This window comes from Hyla sarda, chromosome 13 (genome assembly GCF_029499605.1).
Source record: "Hyla sarda isolate aHylSar1 chromosome 13, aHylSar1.hap1, whole genome shotgun sequence".
Taxonomy (NCBI): Eukaryota; Metazoa; Chordata; class Amphibia; order Anura; family Hylidae; genus Hyla; species Hyla sarda.
The window spans coordinates 880,014-900,378 of record NC_079201.1 but is presented as its reverse complement, the minus strand read 5'-3'; the positions used below and the strand labels follow the sequence as shown (position 1 = coordinate 900,378).

Here is a 20,365-nt window from a genome sequence, read left to right as displayed (position 1 = left end):
CTATTGGGTGATATATACTGGTTATAGTCTAATGGATGCAGCGCTGGGTCTATCGGGTGACACATACTGGTTATAGTCTGATGGATGCAGTGCTGGGTCTATCGGGTGATATATACTGGTTATAGTCTGATGGATGCAGTGCTGGGTCTATCGGGTGACACATACTGGTTATAGTCTGATGGATGCAGTGCTGGGCCTATCGGGTGATACATACTGGTTATAGTCTGATGGATGCAGTGCTGGGTCTATCGGGTGATACATACTGGTTATAGTCTGATGGATGCAGTGCTGGGCCTATCGGGTGACATATACTGGTTATAGTCTGATGGATGCAGTGCTGGGTCTATCGGGTGATACATACTGGTTATAGTCTGATGGATGCCGCGCTGGGCCTATCGGGTGATACATACTGGTTATAATCTGATGGATGCAGTGCTGGGCCTATCGGGTGACACATACTGGTTATAGTCTGATGGATGCAGCGCTGGGCCTATCGGGTGACACATACTGGTTATAGTCTGATGGATGCAGTACTGGGCCTATCGGGTGACACATACTGGTTATAGTCTGATGGATGCAGTGCTGGGTCTATCGGGTGATATATACTGGTTATAGTCTGATGGATGCAGTGCTGGGTCTATCGGGTGATATATACTGGTTATAGTCTGATGGAAGCAGTGCTGGGCCTATCGGGTGACACATACTGGTTATAGTCTGATGGATGCAGTGCTGGGCCTATCGGGTGACACATACTGGTTATAGTCTGATGGATGCAGTGCTGGGCCTATCGGGTGACACATACTGGTTATAGTCTGATGGATGCAGTGCTGGGCCTATCGGGTGACACATACTGGTTATAGTCTGATGGATGCAGCGCTGGGTCTATCGGGTGTCCTGCTAGTACTAGAGAGCCAACAAGGTGAGGGGTTCTTAGCTAGGTATATGTTTCAGGGGCCAGTTGTTACCCCCAGCACCTTTGGTCACATTCCCCTATGATTTGTCATTGTCATGGTCCCCCCCGCCCCACTCGTCAATGTGTTGTGTGGGCTTGCACCCACCTCAAAGATTTCAAACCCAGCGATGTCGAGGACCCCGATGAAATGCTGCCGGGGCAGTTTGGTGTCGAGCTGCTCATTGATTCGAGCCACCATCCAAAAGAAAAGCTTCTCGTACATAGACTTGCATAGAGCATTGACGTTTTGGTGCACCTGTATATGATACGTTAACGTTACCAATCTGAGCCGCTGGCAGCAGGATGATCAGGTTGATGCTGCTGTTTGTTACGTCCTTACCTGCTCCACGGTTTGGCCCTTGGTCACATACTCGTTGCCCACTTTGACCCTGGGGTAGCAGAGACCTTTCAGTAAGTCTGCGGAGTTCAGGCCGGTCAGGTAGGCTATTTTATCAGCAACTGAAGTGAAGGCAATGAAGGTAAGTGAGACACTGGCTGACAGCAGAGAACATCTCCCCACACTGATAACACCTACCATCACTTGTCTTCAAGGGATAATAAGAATGGGATAATGGTGTGACCACGGTCCTCAGGGGTGGGGCTTAAAACACCTGTCACCACCTTGTCTCCCATCTTTATTCTTAGAGGCTATATAAGACCCATGCCGGGCCAGGACTTACCTTCCGTCCCATCCGGCTCCGCTTGCTCCTCTCTTGGCCTTTGCTTGAACTTCAGGATTCCATGATGCATAACCGCGCCTGTCAACTTGTATATGCCGACTTTCTCTTCAGGCGAGAAGCCCAGGATATCGATGGCGCTCTGTGATCACAAGGCAAAAGTCATATATAAAAGAGCAAATAAAAAACGTTCCCAGCCCTCCAAAAAAAACCTATATGAAAAGCATCGTACATCCGTAGCCATCAGCTCCTCAGTGTCGTCGATACTGGCCACCGTAATCTCCCCCTGGCTGACGTTCGGAAAATCATATGGATTTGTTGTGATCAACAGCATGTCTGAAATAGGAGATGGGCAAATTGGTGACAACCAATGGTTAAAGAAAACTAAATGGATAAAATAATGTGTTTTTATCACAGCGAGTAAGATTTATAAATCAAAAGCTTCCCTTGTGTATAACTACTATATAACCTCATCCCATAGAGATAGCAGTAGCAGTATACAGATAGAGCAGGAGAAGAGGTGTATAACTACTATATATCCTGATCCCATAGACATAGTAGCAGCAGTATACATATAGAGCTGGAGAGGAGGTGTATAACTACTATATATCCTGATCAAATAGACATAGTAGCAGCAGTATACATATAGAGCTGGAGAGGAGGTGTATAACTACAATATATCCTGATCAAATAGACATAGTAGCAGCAGTATACATATAGAGCTGGAGAGGAGGTGTATAACTACAATGTATCCTGATCTGTTGATAAAATTATATTTTGATATCTATGTTCTCTTTGTATATATATATATATATATATATATATATATATATATATTTATATTGTCTAACTTTAGATGGTGTTGGCTGGTTTTATCTAGTTTCAATTACCCATTGTCCTAGTCCTGGCCAGCGCCCAGAAGGTAGAAAACTATCCAAATGACCTTGGTAAATAATGAGGTTTTTGTTGAATAAGAAGCTTTTTCTATGATAAAGAAGAAAGTGTAAAGGAACCCTGTGATTGGTAATAAAGTTATCCACCATTATCCACCAGGGTTCCTTAGCCAATAAGCTCACACTTAGAGAGCTGCCATATAAAAGAGCTGTAATCTATTTTGGGGGATGATTTTCTTCTGCGGAGCCGTTTCTCTACTTGTAAGAGAACATCCATCAGTATCGATACATGTGCATTAAATCTCTCTGCTAATTAACATGGCTGGAGTTGACTGATCACAGGGAGAAATAGATCCTAACATGATCCCATAGACATAGTAGCAGCAGTATACAAAAAGTGAAGAGGGGAGACAGCACCGATCCTTTCAGCGTGTGCAAGTAATCATCCGAGAATGCCAATCCAGAAAAGCATACAAAAGTCCAAAGTGGATACAGCACCAAACAGCTTAGGACTCAAGCTAGTAGATTGATTGAGACTTTATTTGCTATCCATGTGCAACGTTTCGGCAACAAACTGCCTTTTTCAAGCATATATGCTTGAAAAAGGCAGTTTGTTGCCGAAACGTTGCACATGGATAGCAAATAAAGTCTCACTCCATCTACTAGCTTGAGTCCTTAGCAGCAGTATACTGATAGAGCTGGAGGGGAGGTGTATAACTACTATGTATCCTGATCCCATAGAGAGAGGAGCAGTATACAGATAGCGCTAAAGGGGAGGTGTATAACTTCTATATATCTTGATCACATAGAGAGAGCAGACAGATGATATAGTCTTTGCAGTACAGCCAAATATCCCAGGGAGGTGACCAGTGACACAGGGGGACCTCACAGGCTTGCTGGGACTTGCAGTAGTTAGACTGACTTTAGTGTAGGTCACGGTGACTACAGATGGACCTGACTTGACAGAGATGGTGACTGACAATAAGATGACTTCACTTACTGATGCCCCTCCCCTTGTTATATAGGGGGCTGTGCAAGGAGCCCATAGGTCACTTGGGGGGTCTCACCTGGCCACTGGAGCCTTCTGGATTACAATCATGTGGTACAAACATTAAAGCAACAGTACATTAAATTAGGCAAACCTATTTACATAATGGGGGTATGCTGCAGGGGAGCCCTTGGGACATGCAAGGACTCTGCCTGACAGGACAGTACGAGGCCACATCATCCCGTACTGGGACACCACAAAGTCATCCTGTAGTTCACAGGAAGTCAGCTGACGCAGGACAGATCATTTCCTCTGACACATTAAACACTGTGATTTTCTGTCGATTAGACTGGTCATCACATGACCCAGTTACAGTAGTGAACCATGGATACAGCTGTGATAGAAGGTTACAGATGCGGTGTAGGACTAGAGATGGTAAGTTCTCAGAGTACTCACCGATGAGCTCGGGCCTCTTGTTGGACATGATCTGGTAGAAGATGTGGTAACTTCGTTCTGCCGGGAGCTGGAAGGTCACTCTGGACTTCTCCAACAGGTCTGTGAGGATAGAAACGCCTCTGTATTACACTGTATTTATATAAGAACAATGGCCGCCTATCGTCAGATACTCACACGTCTCGATATCCGCTGAGGCCAGCTTCCCTGTGGTGCCGAAGTGGATACGGATAAATTTCCCCTGGTAAATAAAAAATAAGTTATATATATATATATAAAACATAAATAATAATAATACATGTAATTAAACTTCCAGGAACATACAAATCGGGAGGAGTTGTCGTTCCTGATGGTCTTGGCGTTGCCGAAGGCTTCTAGGAGGGGATTGGCCTGAATGATTTGATCCTCCAGGGTTCCCTGTACACAAAGAAATAAACCTCATTATAAGAATTCTCCTATAACTGGGAGAGGCGCCATATACAGAGGATAGAAAGAAGAGCCATATACAGAGGATAGGAAGAGACGCCATATACAGAGGATAGGAAGAGACGCCATATACAGAGGATAGGAAGAGGTGCCATATACAGAGGATAGGAAGAGGAGCCATATACAGAGGATAGGAAGAGACGCCATATACAGAGGATAGGAAGAGACGCCATATACAGAGGATAGGAAGAGGTGCCATATACAGAGGATAGGAAGAGGAGCAATATACAGAGGATAGGAAGAGGAGCCATATACAGAGGATAGGAAGAGGAGCAATATACAGAGGATAGAAAGAAGAGCCATATACAGAGGATAGGAAGAGGAGCCATATACAGAGGATAAGAAGAGGAGCAATATACAGAGGATAGAAAGAGACACCATATACAGAGGATAGGAAGAGGAGCCATATACAGAGGATAGGAAGAGGAGCCATATACAGAGGATAGAAAGAAGAGCCATATACAGAGGATAGGAAGAGGCACCATATACAGAGGATAGAAAGAAGAGCCATATACAGAGGATAGAAAGAAGAGCCATATACAGAGGATAGGAAGAGGAGCCATATACAGAGGATAGGAAGAGGAGCCATATACAGAGGATAGGAAGAAGAGCCATATACAGAGGATAGGAAGAGGAGCCATATACAGAGGATAGGAAGAGGAGCCATATACAGAGGATAGGAAGAGGAGCCATATACAGAGGATAGGAAGAGGCTCCATATATAGAGGATAGGAAGGGGAGCCATATACAGAGGATAGAAAGAAGAGCCATATACAGAGGATAGGAAGAGACGCCATATACAGAGGATAGAAAGAAGAGCCATATACAGAGGATAGAAAGAAGAGCCATATACAGAGGATAGGAAGAGACGCCATATACAGAGGATAGAAAGAAGAGCCATATACAGAGGATAGAAAGAAGAGCCATATACAGAGGATAGGAAGAGGAGCCATATACAGAGGATAGGAAGAGACTCCATATATAGAGGATAGGAAGGGGAGCCATATACAGAGGATAGAAAGAAGAGCCATATACAGAGGATAGGAAGAGGAGCAATATACAGAGGATAGAAAGAAGAGCCATATACAGAGGAAAGGAAGAGGAGCCATATACAGAGGATAGGAAGAGGAGCCATATACAGAGGATAGGAAGAGGTGCCATATACAGAGGATAGAAAGAAGACCCATATACAGAGGATAGGAAGAGGAGCCATATACAGAGGATAGGAAGAGGTGCCATATACAGAGGATAGAAAGAAGAGCCATATACAGAGGATAGAAAGAGACTCCATATACAGAGGATAGAAAGAAGAGCCATATACAGAGGATAGAAAGAAGAGCCATATACAGAGGATAGGAAGAGGAGCCATATACAGAGGATAGGAAGAGACTCCATATATAGAGGATAGGAAGGGGAGCCATATACAGAGGATAGAAAGAAGAGCCATATACAGAGGATAGGAAGAGGAGCAATATACAGAGGATAGAAAGAAGAGCCATATACAGAGGATAGGAAGAGGAGCCATATACAGAGGATAGAAAGAAGAGCCATATACAGAGGATAGGAAGAGGAGCCATATACAGAGGATAGGAAGAGACTCCATATACAGAGGATAGGAAGAGGAGCCATATACAGAGGATAGAAAGAAGAGCCATATACAGAGGATAGGAAGAGAAGCCATATACAGAGGATAGGAAGAGGAGCCATATACAGAGGATAGGAAGAGGAGCCATATACAGAGGGTAGGAAGAGGAGCCATATACAGAGGATAGGAAGAGGAGCCATATACAGAGGATAGAAAGAGGAGCCATATACAGAGGATAGAAAGAAGAGCCATATATAGAGGATAGAAAGAGACTCCATATACAGAGGATAGGAAGAGGAGCAATATACAGAGGATAGGAAGAGGAGCCATATATAGAGGATAGAAAGAGGTGCCATATATAGAGGATAGGAAGAGGAACAATATGCAGAGGATAGGAAGAGGAGCCATATACAGAGGATAGGAAGAGGAGCCATATACAGAGAATAGGAAGAGGCACCATATACAGAGGAAAGGAAGAGGTGCCATATATAGAGGATAGGAAGAGGAGCCATATACAGAGGATAGGAAGAGGTGCCATATATAGAGGATAGGAAGAGGTGCCATATACAGAGGATAGGAAGAGGCACCATATATAGAGGATAAGAATAGGCACCATATATAGAGGATAGGAAGAGGAGCCATATACAGAGGCTAAGAAGAGGCACCATATATAGAGGATAGGAAGAGGAGCCATATACAGAGGATAGGAAGAGGCACCATATATAGAGGATAGGAAGAGGCGCCATATACAGAGGATAGGAAGAGGAGCAATATACAGAGGATAGGAAGAGGAGCCATATATAGAGGATAGAAAGAGGTGCCATATATAGAGGATAGGAAGAGGAGCAATATACAGAGGATAGGAAGAAGAGCCATATACAGAGGATAGGAAGAGACGCCATATACAGAGGATAGGAAGAGGAGCCATATACAGAGGATAGGAAGAGGTGCCATATACAGAGGATAGGAAGAGGAGCCATATACAGAGGGTAGGAAGAGGAGTCATATACAGAGGATAGGAAGAGGAGCCATATACAGAGGATAGGAAGAGGAGCCATATACAGAGGATAGAAAGAGGAGCCATATACAGAGGATAGAAAGAAGAGCCATATATAGAGGATAGGAAGAGACTCCATATACAGAGGATAGGAAGAGGAGCAATATACAGAGGATAGGAAGAGGAGCCATATATAGAGGATAGAAAGAGGTGCCATATATAGAGGATAGGAAGAGGAACAATATACAGAGGATAGGAAGAGGAGCCATATACAGAGGATAGGAAGAGGAGCCATATACAGAGAATAGGAAGAGGCACCATATACAGAGGAAAGGAAGAGGTGCCATATATAGAGGATAGGAAGAGGAGCCATATACAGAGGATAGGAAGAGGTGCCATATATAGAGGATAGGAAGAGGTGCCATATACAGAGGATAGGAAGAGGCTCCATATACAGAGGATAGGAAGAGGAGCCATATACAGAGGATAAGAAGAGGAGCAATATACAGAGAATAGGAAGAGGCACCATATACAGAGGAAAGGAAGAGGTGCCATATATAGAGGATAGGAAGAGGAGCCATATACAGAGGATAGGAAGAGGTGCCATATATAGAGGATAGGAAGAGGTGCCATATACAGAGGATAGGAAGAGGCTCCATATACAGAGGATAGGAAGAGGCGCCATATATAGAGGATAAGAAGAGGCGCCATATATAGACAATAGGGAGAGGCGCCATATATAGAGGATAGGGAGAGGCGCCATATATAGACAATAGGGAGAGGCGCCATATATAGAGGATAGGAAGAGGCGCCATATATAGACAATAGGGAGAGGCGCCATATATAGACAATAGGGAGAGGCGCCATATATAGAGGATAGGAAGAGGTGCCATATATAGAGGATAGGAAGAGGAGCAATATACAGAGGATAGGAAGAGGAGCAATATACAGAGGATAGGAAGAGGTGCCATATATAGAGGATAGGAAGAGGAGCCATATACAGAGGATAGGAAGAGGAGCCATATACAGAGGATAAGAAGAGGTGCCATATATAGAGGATAAGAAGAGGCGCCATATATAGACAATAGGAAGAGGCGCCATATATAGAGGATAGGGAGAGGCGCCATATATAGACAATAGGGAGAGGCGCCATATATAGAGGATAGGAAGAGGCGCCATATATAGACAATAGGGAGAGGCGCCATATATAGAGGATAGGGAGAGGCGCCATATATAGAGGATAGGGAGGAGAGGCGCCATATATAGAGGATAGGAAGAGGCGCCATATACAGAGGATAGGAAGAGGAGCCATATACAGAGGATAGGAAGAGGAGCCATATACAGAGGGTAGGAAGAGGAGCCATATACAGACGATAGGAAGAGGAGCCATATACAGAGGATAGGAAGAGGAGCCATATACAGAGGATAGAAAGAGGAGCCATATACAGAGGGTAGGAAGAGGAGCCATATATAGAGGGTAGGAAGAGGAGCCATATACAGAGGATAGGAAGAGGAGCAATATACAGAGGATAGGAAGAGGTGCCATATACAGAGGATAGGAAGAGGTGCCATATACAGAGGATAGGAAGAGGAGCCATATACAGAGGGTAGGAAGAGGAGCCATATACAGAAGATAGGAAGAGGAGCCATATACAGAGGATAGGAAGAGGAGCCATATACAGAGGATAGAAAGAGGAGCCATATACAGAGGATAGAAAGAAGAGCCATATATAGAGGATAGGAAGAGACTCCATATATAGAGGATAGAAAGAGGTGCCATATATAGAGGATAGGAAGAGGAACAATATACAGAGGATAGGAAGAGGAGCCATATACAGAGGATAGGAAGAGGAGCCATATACAGAGAATAGGAAGAGGCACCATATACAGAGGAAAGGAAGAGGTGCCATATATAGAGGATAGGAAGAGGAGCCATATACAGAGGATAGGAAGAGGTGCCATATATAGAGGATAGGAAGAGGTGCCATATACAGAGGATAGGAAGAGGCTCCATATACAGAGGATAGGAAGAGGAGCCATATACAGAGGATAAGAAGAGGTGCCATATATAGAGGATAAGAAGAGGCGCCATATATAGACAATAGGAAGAGGCGCCATATATAGAGGATAGGGAGAGGCGCCATATATAGACAATAGGGAGAGGCGCCATATATAGAGGATAGGAAGAGGCGCCATATATAGACAATAGGGAGAGGCGCCATATATAGAGGATAGGGAGAGGCGCCATATATAGAGGATAGGGAGAGGCGCCCTATATAGACAATAGGGAGAGGCGCCATATACAGAGGATAGGAAGAGGCGCCATATATAGACAATAGGGAGAGGCGCCATATATAGAGGATAGGGAGAGGCGCCATATACAGAGGATATAACTGGACCCAGACACTATATTATGAACTACTCTACAGCCCCTGTAGTATAGTCACATAATAAATCCTGGAATCCCCCATTATATTTGGACACATCCAGCTATTTTATACAGACCTTCATCCCGCCTGGTGACCCTTTCTTCTTCATGTCACCGACCGCTGCAATTGTTGCAAAGTACTGGATGACACGTTTGGTGTTCACGGTCTTCCCGGCACCGGATTCTCCACTGCAGAACAATTTACAAATCTCATCCTTGTTTTTGCAGAGTGATGAAAAAAAATTTATATTTCATGAACAGCAAAGAGAAAAAGTGGGGGTTTGGGAAGAATGACAGATTAACAGATGAAATCAAAATGGCCGCTGCTGCAGCCAATTCAGTGTAGATACATAGAGTAGGGTCACACGTAGCACATCCGGGGCGTATTTGAGGCTGAGGATGTGCCCATGACCGCCCCTAGTGTGAGGCCCCTGCTGAGCCTGTGTGTCTGGTCATAGCAGATCTGCGAGTGGTGCGTATGTGCAGTGTACTCACAGACATTGCGGTTGCTCCTCCTGCTCCCTGAGCTATGCCGAGAGCGGCCATGATGCCTGGGAGTAAATTGCGCATGCCCGCACGGTTTGCAGATCGCTGTGTGTCTGCTTGTAGCGGCGGATTGCTGCACACACAGGACACACAGGCACAGCAGGGGGCCCACTCTAGGAACAGTCATCGGCGCATCCGCAGCGTCAAATATGCTGTGGATGTGCTATGTGAAATTATTTTTTTTTGTTAACTATTAAATTAATTTTGTTAATAATCATTATAATGCTATATGTTAACATGTATGTTGTGAATTAGTCAGGGGTGACAGAACATGCTGCATCTCTATACATACGTGATCAGGATAGACTGGTTTTCACGATCTGTTGGGTAAAATATAATGAATTTAACCAACCTACAGTTCAAGAAAAAAAAAAGAACAGATTTCCCCTCCCCCAAAAACAATGAAAGGGGTACTCCGCCCCTAGACATCTTATTCCCTATCCAAAGGATAGAGGATAAGATGTCGGATCGTGGGGGTCCTGCCGCTGGGGATCCCTGTGAGATCTCGGCTGCTGCACCCCAGACATCCGGAGCACGGAACGGGACAGGTTAGAATAAGGACCCTAAATAATCGCAAAAGGATGTATCTGCAGGTAAAACAGTAATGATAACAAAACTAATAAGATTAAAAAAAGTAATTACATTTTTTTAAACTATAACAATAATAGTTAGATAATAAAAATTGTTAATATATATAATAATAGAAATAAGACTATAAATATTATCATTATTATTATTAATAATAGTAATACTCTAGAAAAAATACTAATAACAATTATTTAAAAAATAGCACAAATATAATAAATAAATAAAAATATAATAATTTTAATAAAAAATAGCAATAGCAAAATGTATAAGATAAAATAATAATAACAGTGATAGAAAAAATGTATATATAAATAATGTTGAATTTTTTTTATCAAAAGGTATTATATAAAAATATACATAATAATAATAATAATAACAATACTGAAAAAAAATTACCTAAAAAATAAAAAGTCATACAGAAAATAATTATATAACAAATAATATTGGTTCAACAGAAAATTGTAAAAAAAAATTATAAGAAAGAAAAGACAATTAAATAAAAATTGCAATAAAAATGTAATAATTAAAATAAGAATAAATCTCAGTAATAGAATACCGTATAAGACGCACCCAATTTATAGGTGCAAAATCTAAAAAAATAAAGATTTTGAACCCAATAGTGGTCTTCAACCTGCGGACCTCCAGATGTTGCAAAACTACAACTCCCAGCATGCCCGGACAGCCGTTGGCTGTCCGGGCATGCTGGGAGTTGTAGTTTTGCAACATCTAGAGGTCCGCAGATTGAAGACCACTGCATAGGAGGTAATACTCACGTGTCCCCGCCGCTCCGGATCCGTCACCGCTGCCCTGGATGTCGCTCCATCGTTGTCCCCGTCGCTCCGGAACGTCTCTACTGCCGGCCGGGTATCCTCGCTCTCCGTTGCCGCCATCACGTTGTTACGCACGCCGACGCACGTACGCGACGAAGGGATGACGAGGAAGGAGAGCGCCGGCCATACAGGGGGTCCCTGAACGGAGAAGACACCGAGGAGGCAGGTAAGGTCCCTCCCGGTGTCCTATAAGCACTAACATGGCTATTCATTCGGTGAAATCGCGGCGGTCCCGAACAGCCCGACTGAACAGCCGGTTAGTGTCACTTTCCCTTCAGACGCGGCGGTCAGCTTTGATCGCCGCGTCTGAAGGGTTAATACAGGGCATCACCGCGATCGGTGATGTCCTGTATTAGCCGCGGGTCCCCGCCGTTGATGGCCGCAGGGACCGACGCGATAGGTGTGTATTCGCCGTATAAGACGCACCAACTTTTTCCCCCCAGTTTTGGGGAAGAAAAAGTGCGTCTTATACGGCGAAAAATACGGTACTTTTCTCCTCTTGTTACACACTGTGTGTTGTACTCCAGTCACAGCCAGAGCTGCATTCAGATTCATAACTCTCTTGCTGTTTATTTACATTCTAGGAGTATTATTGTAGCTGCAGCTTTGGCTGTGACTGGAGTATGATCAGATCTGCACAGAATAGTATATAGTCACATGACAATGTAGGTGACGCCCCTCACTCACCAGTCAGCATGAACTGATAGGCGTTATCAGAGATGGAGAAGATGTGGGGTGGGGCCTCCTGGCGCTTCTTGCCCCGGTAGGCGTTCACCACCTCAGGGTTGTACACGGGCAGCCACTTGTAGGGGTTCACGGTGACACAGAACAGACCCGAATATGTCTATAATAGCAGGAATATGTTACATGTTGGCTTCCAGAGCAATCTAAGTAAATTCGTTAATACCCCTAATATACATAGTGATACAAACAACACTGTACCGCTATATCCCTCACATTCCTAGTACTGCTACACTGAAGGCAAACATAGGAATGCTCGACTACACACCTATATAGTACTATTATATAATAACCAGAAAGAAAGGTGTGAGGTACTGATCTCTATACTCTAGTGACCTCTCACCAGGGATGTATATAGTGATATTACTGATCTCTATACTCTAGTGACCTCTCACCAGTGATGTATATAGTGATATTACTGATCTCTATACTCTAGTGACCTCTCACCAGTGATGTATATAGTGATATTACTGATCTCTATACTCTAGTGACCTCTCACCAGTGATGTATATAGTGATATTACTGATCTCTATACTCTAGTGACCTCTCACCAGTGATGTATATACAGTGATATTACTGATCTCTATACTCTAGTGACCTCTCACCAGGGATGTATATAGTGATATTACTGATCTCTATACTCTAGTGACCTCTCACCAGGGATGTATATAGTGATATTACTGATCTCTATACTCTAGTGACCTCTCACCAGTGATGTATATAGTGATATCACTGATCTCTATACTCTAGTGACCTCTCACCAGTGATGTATATAGTGATATTACTGATCTCTATACTCTAGTGACCTCTCACCAGTGATGTACATACAGTGATATTACTGATCTCTATACTCTAGTGACCTCTCACCAGTGATATATACAGTGATATTACTGATCTCTATACTCTAGTGACCTCTCACCAGGGATGTATATAGTGATATCACTGATCTCTATACTCTAGTGACCTCTCACCAGTGATGTATATAGTGATATCACTGATCTCTATACTCTAGTGACCTCTCACCAGTGATGTATATAGTGATATCACTGATCTCTATACTCTAGTGACCTCTCACCAGTGATGTATATAGTGATATCACTGATCTCTATACTCTAGTGACCTCTCACCAGTGATGTATATAGTGATATCACTGATCTCTATACTCTAGTGACCTCTCACCAGTGATGTATATAGTGATATCACTGATCTCTATACTCTAGTGACCTCTCACCAGTGATGTATATAGTGATATCACTGATCTCTATACTCTAGTGACCTCTCACCAGTGATATATACAGTGATATTACTGATCTCTATACTCTAGTGACCTCTCACCAGTGATGTATATAGTGATATTACTGATCTCTATACTCTAGTGACCTCTCACCAGTGATGTATATAGTGATATTACTGATCTCTATACTCTAGTGACCTCTCACCAGTGATGTATATACAGTGATATTACTGATCTCTATACTCTAGTGACCTCTTACCAGTGATGTATACAGTGATATTACTGATCTCTATACTCTAGTGACCTCTCACCAGTGATGTATATAGTGATATTACTGATCTCTATACTCTAGTGACCTCTCACCAGTGATGTATATACAGTGATATTACTGATCTCTATACTCTAGTGACCTCTCACCAGTGATGTATATAGTGATATCACTGATCTCTATACTCTAGTGACCTCTCACCAGTGATGTATATAGTGATATCACTGATCTCTATACTCTAGTGACCTCTCACCAGTGATGTATATAGTGATATCACTGATCTCTATACTCTAGTGACCTCTCACCAGTGATGTATATAGTGATATCACTGATCTCTATACTCTAGTGACCTCTCACCAGTGATGTATATAGTGATATTACTGATCTCTATACTCTAGTGACCTCTCACCAGTGATGTATATACAGTGATATTACTGATCTCTATACTCTAGTGACCTCTCACCAGTGATGTATATAGTGATATTACTGATCTCTATACTCTAGTGACCTCTTACCAGTGATGTATACAGTGATATTACTGATCTCTATACTCTAGTGACCTCTCACCAGGGATGTATATAGTGATATTACTGATCTCTATACTCTAGTGACCTCTCACTAGTGATGTATATACAGTGATATTACTGATCTCTATACTCTAGTGACCTCTCAAAAGTGATGTATATAGTGATATTACTGATCTCTATACTCTAGTGACCTCTCACCAGTGATGTATATACAGTGATATTACTGATCTCTATACTCTAGTGACCTCTCACCAGTGATGTATATAGTGATATTACTGATCTCTATACTCTAGTGACCTCTCACCAGTGATGTATATACAGTGATATTACTGATCTCTATACTCTAGTGACCTCTCACCAGTGATGTTTATAGTGATATTACTGATCTCTATACTCTAGTGACCTCTCACCAGTAATGTATATAGTGATATTACTGATCTCTATACTCTAGTGACCTCTCACCAGTGATGTATACAGTGATATTACTGATCTCTATACTCTAGTGACCTCTCACCAGTGATTTATATAGTGATATTACTGATCTCTATGTCCTGGTGATCTGGGTGCAAATCTGATCACTATATTTTAGGTAATAGAATACACAATAGCTTACATAGATCATCCAGGCCTTGTAGCGGTCCTTGAGGTTATACAGGACAGCAGGCTCGTGCAAATGGGTTAGCATCGCCATATCTTCAATTTTATCGAACTTGGGAGGATTCATTGGAAAGACGTTCTCAGGTTTCACTGTTACAGTCTGAAATGTGAAGAAAAAATCAAGGATGAAGTGCTAAACCTTAATAATAAAAATAATCATAACAACAAAGATAATAATAACAACAAAGATAATAATAATAAAAATAATAACAAAGATGATAATAATAATAACAACAAAGATAATAATAATAACAAAGATAATAATAATAAAAATAATAACAAAGATAATAATAATAACAACAAAGATAATAATAATAATAATAACAAAGATAATAATAATAAAAATAATAACAAAGATAATAATAATAACAACAAAGATAATAATAATAACAACAAAGATAATAATAATAATAACAACAAAGATAATAATAATAACAACAAAGATAATAATAATAATAACAAAGATAATAATAATAATAACAAAGATAATAATAATAATAACAAAGATAATAATAATAAAAATAATAACAAAGATAATAATAATAACAAAGATAACACAATTAATAATAATAAAGCTAATAATAATAATAATAATAATGATAATAATAATCATTCTCCATCTGATCGTCCTAGCCCACAGTTTCCTTAGATCCCATGCTACTCTTCACTTGCAGCAGTGACTCCCCCGGTGGTCAGTGCTGGTACTCCACTCTATTGTTACCTTCCCATCCTCCGTTTCCACTGTTGTTTTCGCCCCATCTTGGCTCTTGATCTTCCCTTTGGTATACTCGATGGTGGTGTCGGTAACAAAGCAGTAGGTTTTAGCATCGAAGGGCTGATTCTGGGCCTCGATCCTTTCCTTTTCAGGCTTCCTGAGATAAGGCGCGGCCACGCCATACACCGCCATCTCTTGGTCACTACTCATGGCTGCAGCTGGAGGAGCAGAAAGAGAACCATGACTATTATAGACCGTCTCCTGTCCTCTACCGTTCTGACATTGTATGTGTCAGTCCTTACTGCAGTTTGGGGATTTGATATAAACTATGGGGGTACAGGGGGGGGGGAGAGGTCAGATAAATATAGGGGGGTAAAGGGGGGAGAGGTCAGAAAAATATAGGGGTGTAAAGGGGGGAGAGGTCAGATAAATATAGGGGGGTACAGGGGGGGGGTCAGATAAATATAGGGGGGTAAAGGGGGGAGAGGTCAGATAAATATAGGGGGGTACAAGGGGGAGAGGTCAGATAAATATAGGGGGGTACAGGGGGGAGGTAAGATAAATATAGGGGGGTAAAGGGGGGAGAGGTCAGATAAATATAGGGGGTAAAGGGGGTAGAGGTCAGATAAATATAGGGGGGTAAAGTGGGTAGAGGTCAGATAAATATAGGGGGTACAGGGGGAGGTCAGATAAATATAGGGGGGTACAGGGGGGAGGTCAGATAAATATAGGGGGTACAGGGGGAGGTCAGATAAATATAGGGGGGTACAAGGGGGAGAGGTCAGATAAATATAGGGGGTTAAAGGGGGGAGAGGTCAGATAAATATAGGGGATACAGGGGGAGGTCAGATAAATATAGGGGGGTACAGGGGGGAGGTCAGATAAATATAGGGGGGTACAGGGGGAGGTCAGATAAATATAGGGGGGTACAAGGGGGAGAGGTCAGATAAATATAGAGGGGATTAAGGGGGAGAGGTCAGATAAATATGGGGAGGGATACAGGGGGGAGAGGTCAGATAAATATGGGGGGGATACAGGGGGGAGAGGTCAGATAAATATGGGGGGGATACAGGGGGAGAGGTCAGATAAATATGGGGGGGATACAGGGGGAGAGGTCAGATAAATATGGGGGGATACAGGGGGGAGAGGTCAGATACATATGGGGGGATACAGGGGGAGAGGTCAGATAAATATGGGGGGGATACAGGGGGAGAGGTCAGATAAATATGGGGGGGATACAGGGGGAGAGGTCAGATAAATATGGGGGGATTCAGGGGAGAGGTCAGATAAATATGGGGGGGATACAAGGGGGAGAGGTCAGATAAATATGGGTGGGCACGGGGGAGAGGTCAGATAAATATAGGGGGGAATACAGGGGGGGAGAATTCAGATAAATATGGGGGGGATTCAATGGAGAGGTCAGATAAATATGGGGGGGATACAGGGGGGAGAGGTCAGATAAATATGGGGGGATTAAGGGGAGAGGTTAGATAAATATGGGGAGGATTCAGGGGAGAGGTCAGATAAATATGGGGGATTAAGGGGAGAGGTCAGATACATATGGGGGGGATGGGGGTGAGAGGTCAGATACATATGGGGGGGAATACAGGGGGGGAGAATTCAGATAAATATGGGGTGGGGGTAATATAGTGCCTCAGGTGTGTGATATAGAGCCTCAGGTGTGTGATATGATGCCTCAGGTGTGTGATATGATGCCTCAGGTGTGATATGATGCCTCAGGTGTGTGATATGATGCCTCAGGTGTGTGATATGATGCCTCAGGTGTGTGATATAGTGCCTCAGGTGTGTGATATGGTGCCTCAGGTGTGTGATATGATGCCTCAGGTATGTGATATGATGCCTCAGGTGTGTGATATGGTGCCTCAGGTGTGTGATATGATGCCACAGGTGTGTAATATGGTGCCTAAGTTGTGTGATATGATGCCTCAGGTGTGTGATATGATGCCTCAGGTGTGTGATATGATGCCTCAGTTGTGTGATATGATGCCTCAGGTGTGTGATACGATCCCTCAGGTGTGTGATACGATGCCTCAGGTGTGTGATATGATGCCTCATGTGTGTGATATGATGCCTCAGGTGTGTGATATGATGCCTCAGGTGTGTGATATGATGCCTCAGGTGTGTGATATGGTGCCTCAGGTGTGTGATATGATGCCTCAGGTGTGTGATATGGTGTCTCAGGTGTGTGATATGAACTCAGGTGTGTGATATGATGCCTCAGGTATGTGATATGGTGCCTCAGGTGTGTGATATGATGCCTCAGGTGTGTGATATGATGCCTCAGGTGTGTGATATGATGCCTCAGGTGTGTGATATGATGCCTTAGGTGTGTGATATGATGCCTCAGGTGTGATATGATGCCTCAGGTGTGTGATATGATGCTTCAGGTGTGTGAAGTGATTCCTCAGGAGTGTGATATGGTGCCTCAGGTGTGTGATATGATGCCTCAGGTGTGTGATATGATGCCTCAGGTGTGTGATATGGTGTCTCAGGTGTGTGATAAGATGCCTCAGGTGTGTGATATGATGCCTCAGGTGTGTGATATGATGCCTCAGTTGTGTGATATGATGCCTCGGGTGTGTGATATGATGCCTCAGGTGTGTGATATGATGCCTCAGGTGTGTGATATGATGCCTCAGTTGTGTGATATGATGCCTCAGGTGTGTGATATGGTGCCTCAGTTGAGTGATATGATGCCTCATGTGTGTGATATGGTGCCTCAGGTGTGTGATATGATGCCTCATGTGTGTGATATGATGCCTCAGGTGTGTAATATGATGCCTCAGGTGTGTGATATGGTGCCTCAGGTGTGTGATATGATGCCTCAGGTGTGTGATATGATGCCTCAGTTGTGTGATATGATGCCTCAGGTGTGTGATATGGTGCCTCAGGTGTGTGATGTGATTCCTCAGGTGTGTGATGTGATGCTTCAGGTGTGTGAAGTGATTCCTCAGTTGTGTGATATGATGCCTCAGGAGTGTGATATGGTGCCTCAGGTGTGTGATATGATGCCTCAGGTGTGTGATATGATACCTCAGGTGTGTGATATGATGCCTCAGGTGTGTGATATGATTCCTCAGGTGTGTGATATGATGCCTCAGGTGTGTGATATGATGCCTCAGGTGTGTGATATGGTGCCTCAGGTGTGTGATATGATGCCTCAGGTGTGTGATATGATGCCTCAGGTGTGTGATATGGTGCCTCAGGTGTGTGATATGGTGCCTCAGGTGTGTGATATGATGCCTCAGGTGTGTGATATGATGCCTCAGGTGTGTGATATGATGCCTCGGGTGTGTGATATGGTGCCTCAGGTGTGTGATATGGTGCCTCAGGTGTGTGATATGATGCCTCAGGTGTGTGATATGATGCCTCAGGTGTGTGATATGATGCCTCAGTTGTGTGATATGATGCCTCAGGTGTGTGATATAGAGCCTTAGGTGTGTGATATGATGCCTCAGGTGTGATATGATGCCTCAGGTGTGTGATATGATGCTTCAGGTGTGTGAAGTGATTCCTCAGGAGTGTGATATGGTGCCTCAGGTGTGTGATATGGTGCCTCAGGTGTGTGATATGATGCCTCAGGTGTGTGATATGATGCCTCAGGTGTGTGATATGGTGCCTCAGGTGTGTGATATGATGCCTCAGGTGTGTGATATGTTGCCTCAGTTGTGTGATATGATGCCTCAGGTGTGTGATATGATGCCTCAGGTGTGTGATATGATGCCTCAGTTGTGTGATATGATGCCTAAGGTGTGTGATGTGATATGATGCCTCAGGTGTGTGATATGATGCCTCAGTTGTGTGATATGATGCCTCAGGTGTGTGATATGGTGCCTCAGTTGAGTGATATGATGCCTCATGTGTGTGATATGGTGCCTCAGGTGTGTGATATGGTGCCTCAGGTGTGTGATATGGTGCCTCAGGTGTGTGATATGATGCCTCAGGTGTGTGATATGATGCCTCAGGTGTGTGATATGATGCCTCAGTTGTGTGATATGATGCCTCAGGTGTGTGATATAGAGCCTTAGGTGTGTGATATGATGCCTCAGGTGTGATATGATGCCTCAGGTGTGTGATATGATGCTTCAGGTGTGTGAAGTGATTCCTCAGGAGTGTGATATGGTGCCTCAGGTGTGTGATATGGTGCCTCAGGTGTGTGATATGATGCCTCAGGTGTGTGATATGATGCCTCAGGTGTGTGATATGGTGCCTCAGGTGTGTGATATGATGCCTCAGGTGTGTGATATGTTGCCTCAGTTGTGTGATATGATGCCTCAGGTGTGTGATATGATGCCTCAGGTGTGTGATATGATGCCTCAGTTGTGTGATATGATGCCTAAGGTGTGTGATGTGATATGATGCCTCAGGTGTGTGATATGATGCCTCAGTTGTGTGATATGATGCCTCAGGTGTGTGATATGGTGCCTCAGTTGAGTGATATGATGCCTCAGGTGTGTGATATGGTGCCTCAGGTGTGTGATATGATGCCTCATGTGTGATATGATGCCTCAGTTGTGTGATATGATGCCTCAGGTGTGTGATATGGTGCCTCAGGTGTGTGATGTGATTCCTCAGGTGTGTGATGTGATGCTTCAGGTGTGTGAAGTGATTCCTCAGTTGTGTGATATGATGCCTCAGGAGTGTGATATGGTGCCTCAGGTGTGTGATATGATGCCTCAGGTGTGTGATATGATACCTCAGGTGTGTGATATGATGCCTCAGGTGTGTGATATGATTCCTCAGGTGTGTGATATGATGCCTCAGGTGTGTGATATGATG

General features: G+C 43.4%; 1 protein-coding gene across 3 annotated transcripts in view; it reads right to left on the bottom strand.

Annotated features, from left to right (window-relative positions):
• LOC130297380 (myosin-3) overlaps positions 1–20,365 on the bottom strand; it is a 151,237-nt gene that overhangs the window by 74,657 nt on the left and 56,215 nt on the right. For 2 of the 3 annotated variants that reach the window (XM_056549794.1, XM_056549793.1), the window contains exons 3-14: positions 15,572–15,783; positions 14,807–14,950; positions 12,111–12,267; positions 10,298–10,325; positions 9,537–9,648; positions 4,288–4,380; positions 4,141–4,204; positions 3,967–4,065; positions 1,862–1,965; positions 1,633–1,771; positions 1,293–1,411; positions 1,059–1,208 (exon numbers count right to left, since the gene is read on the bottom strand). In XM_056549794.1, the coding sequence (XP_056405769.1) occupies positions 1,059–1,208; positions 1,293–1,411; positions 1,633–1,771; positions 1,862–1,965; positions 3,967–4,065; positions 4,141–4,204; positions 4,288–4,380; positions 9,537–9,648; positions 10,298–10,325; positions 12,111–12,267; positions 14,807–14,950; positions 15,572–15,775 (1,413 nt within the window). In that variant the 5' untranslated portion in view covers positions 15,776–15,783. Of the gene's footprint in view, positions 1–1,058; positions 1,209–1,292; positions 1,412–1,632; positions 1,772–1,861; positions 1,966–3,966; positions 4,066–4,140; positions 4,205–4,287; positions 4,381–9,536; positions 9,649–10,297; positions 10,326–12,110; positions 12,268–14,806; positions 14,951–15,571; positions 15,784–20,365 lie in introns of those variants that run through there. The other variant, XM_056549795.1, reaches the window with a different exon arrangement.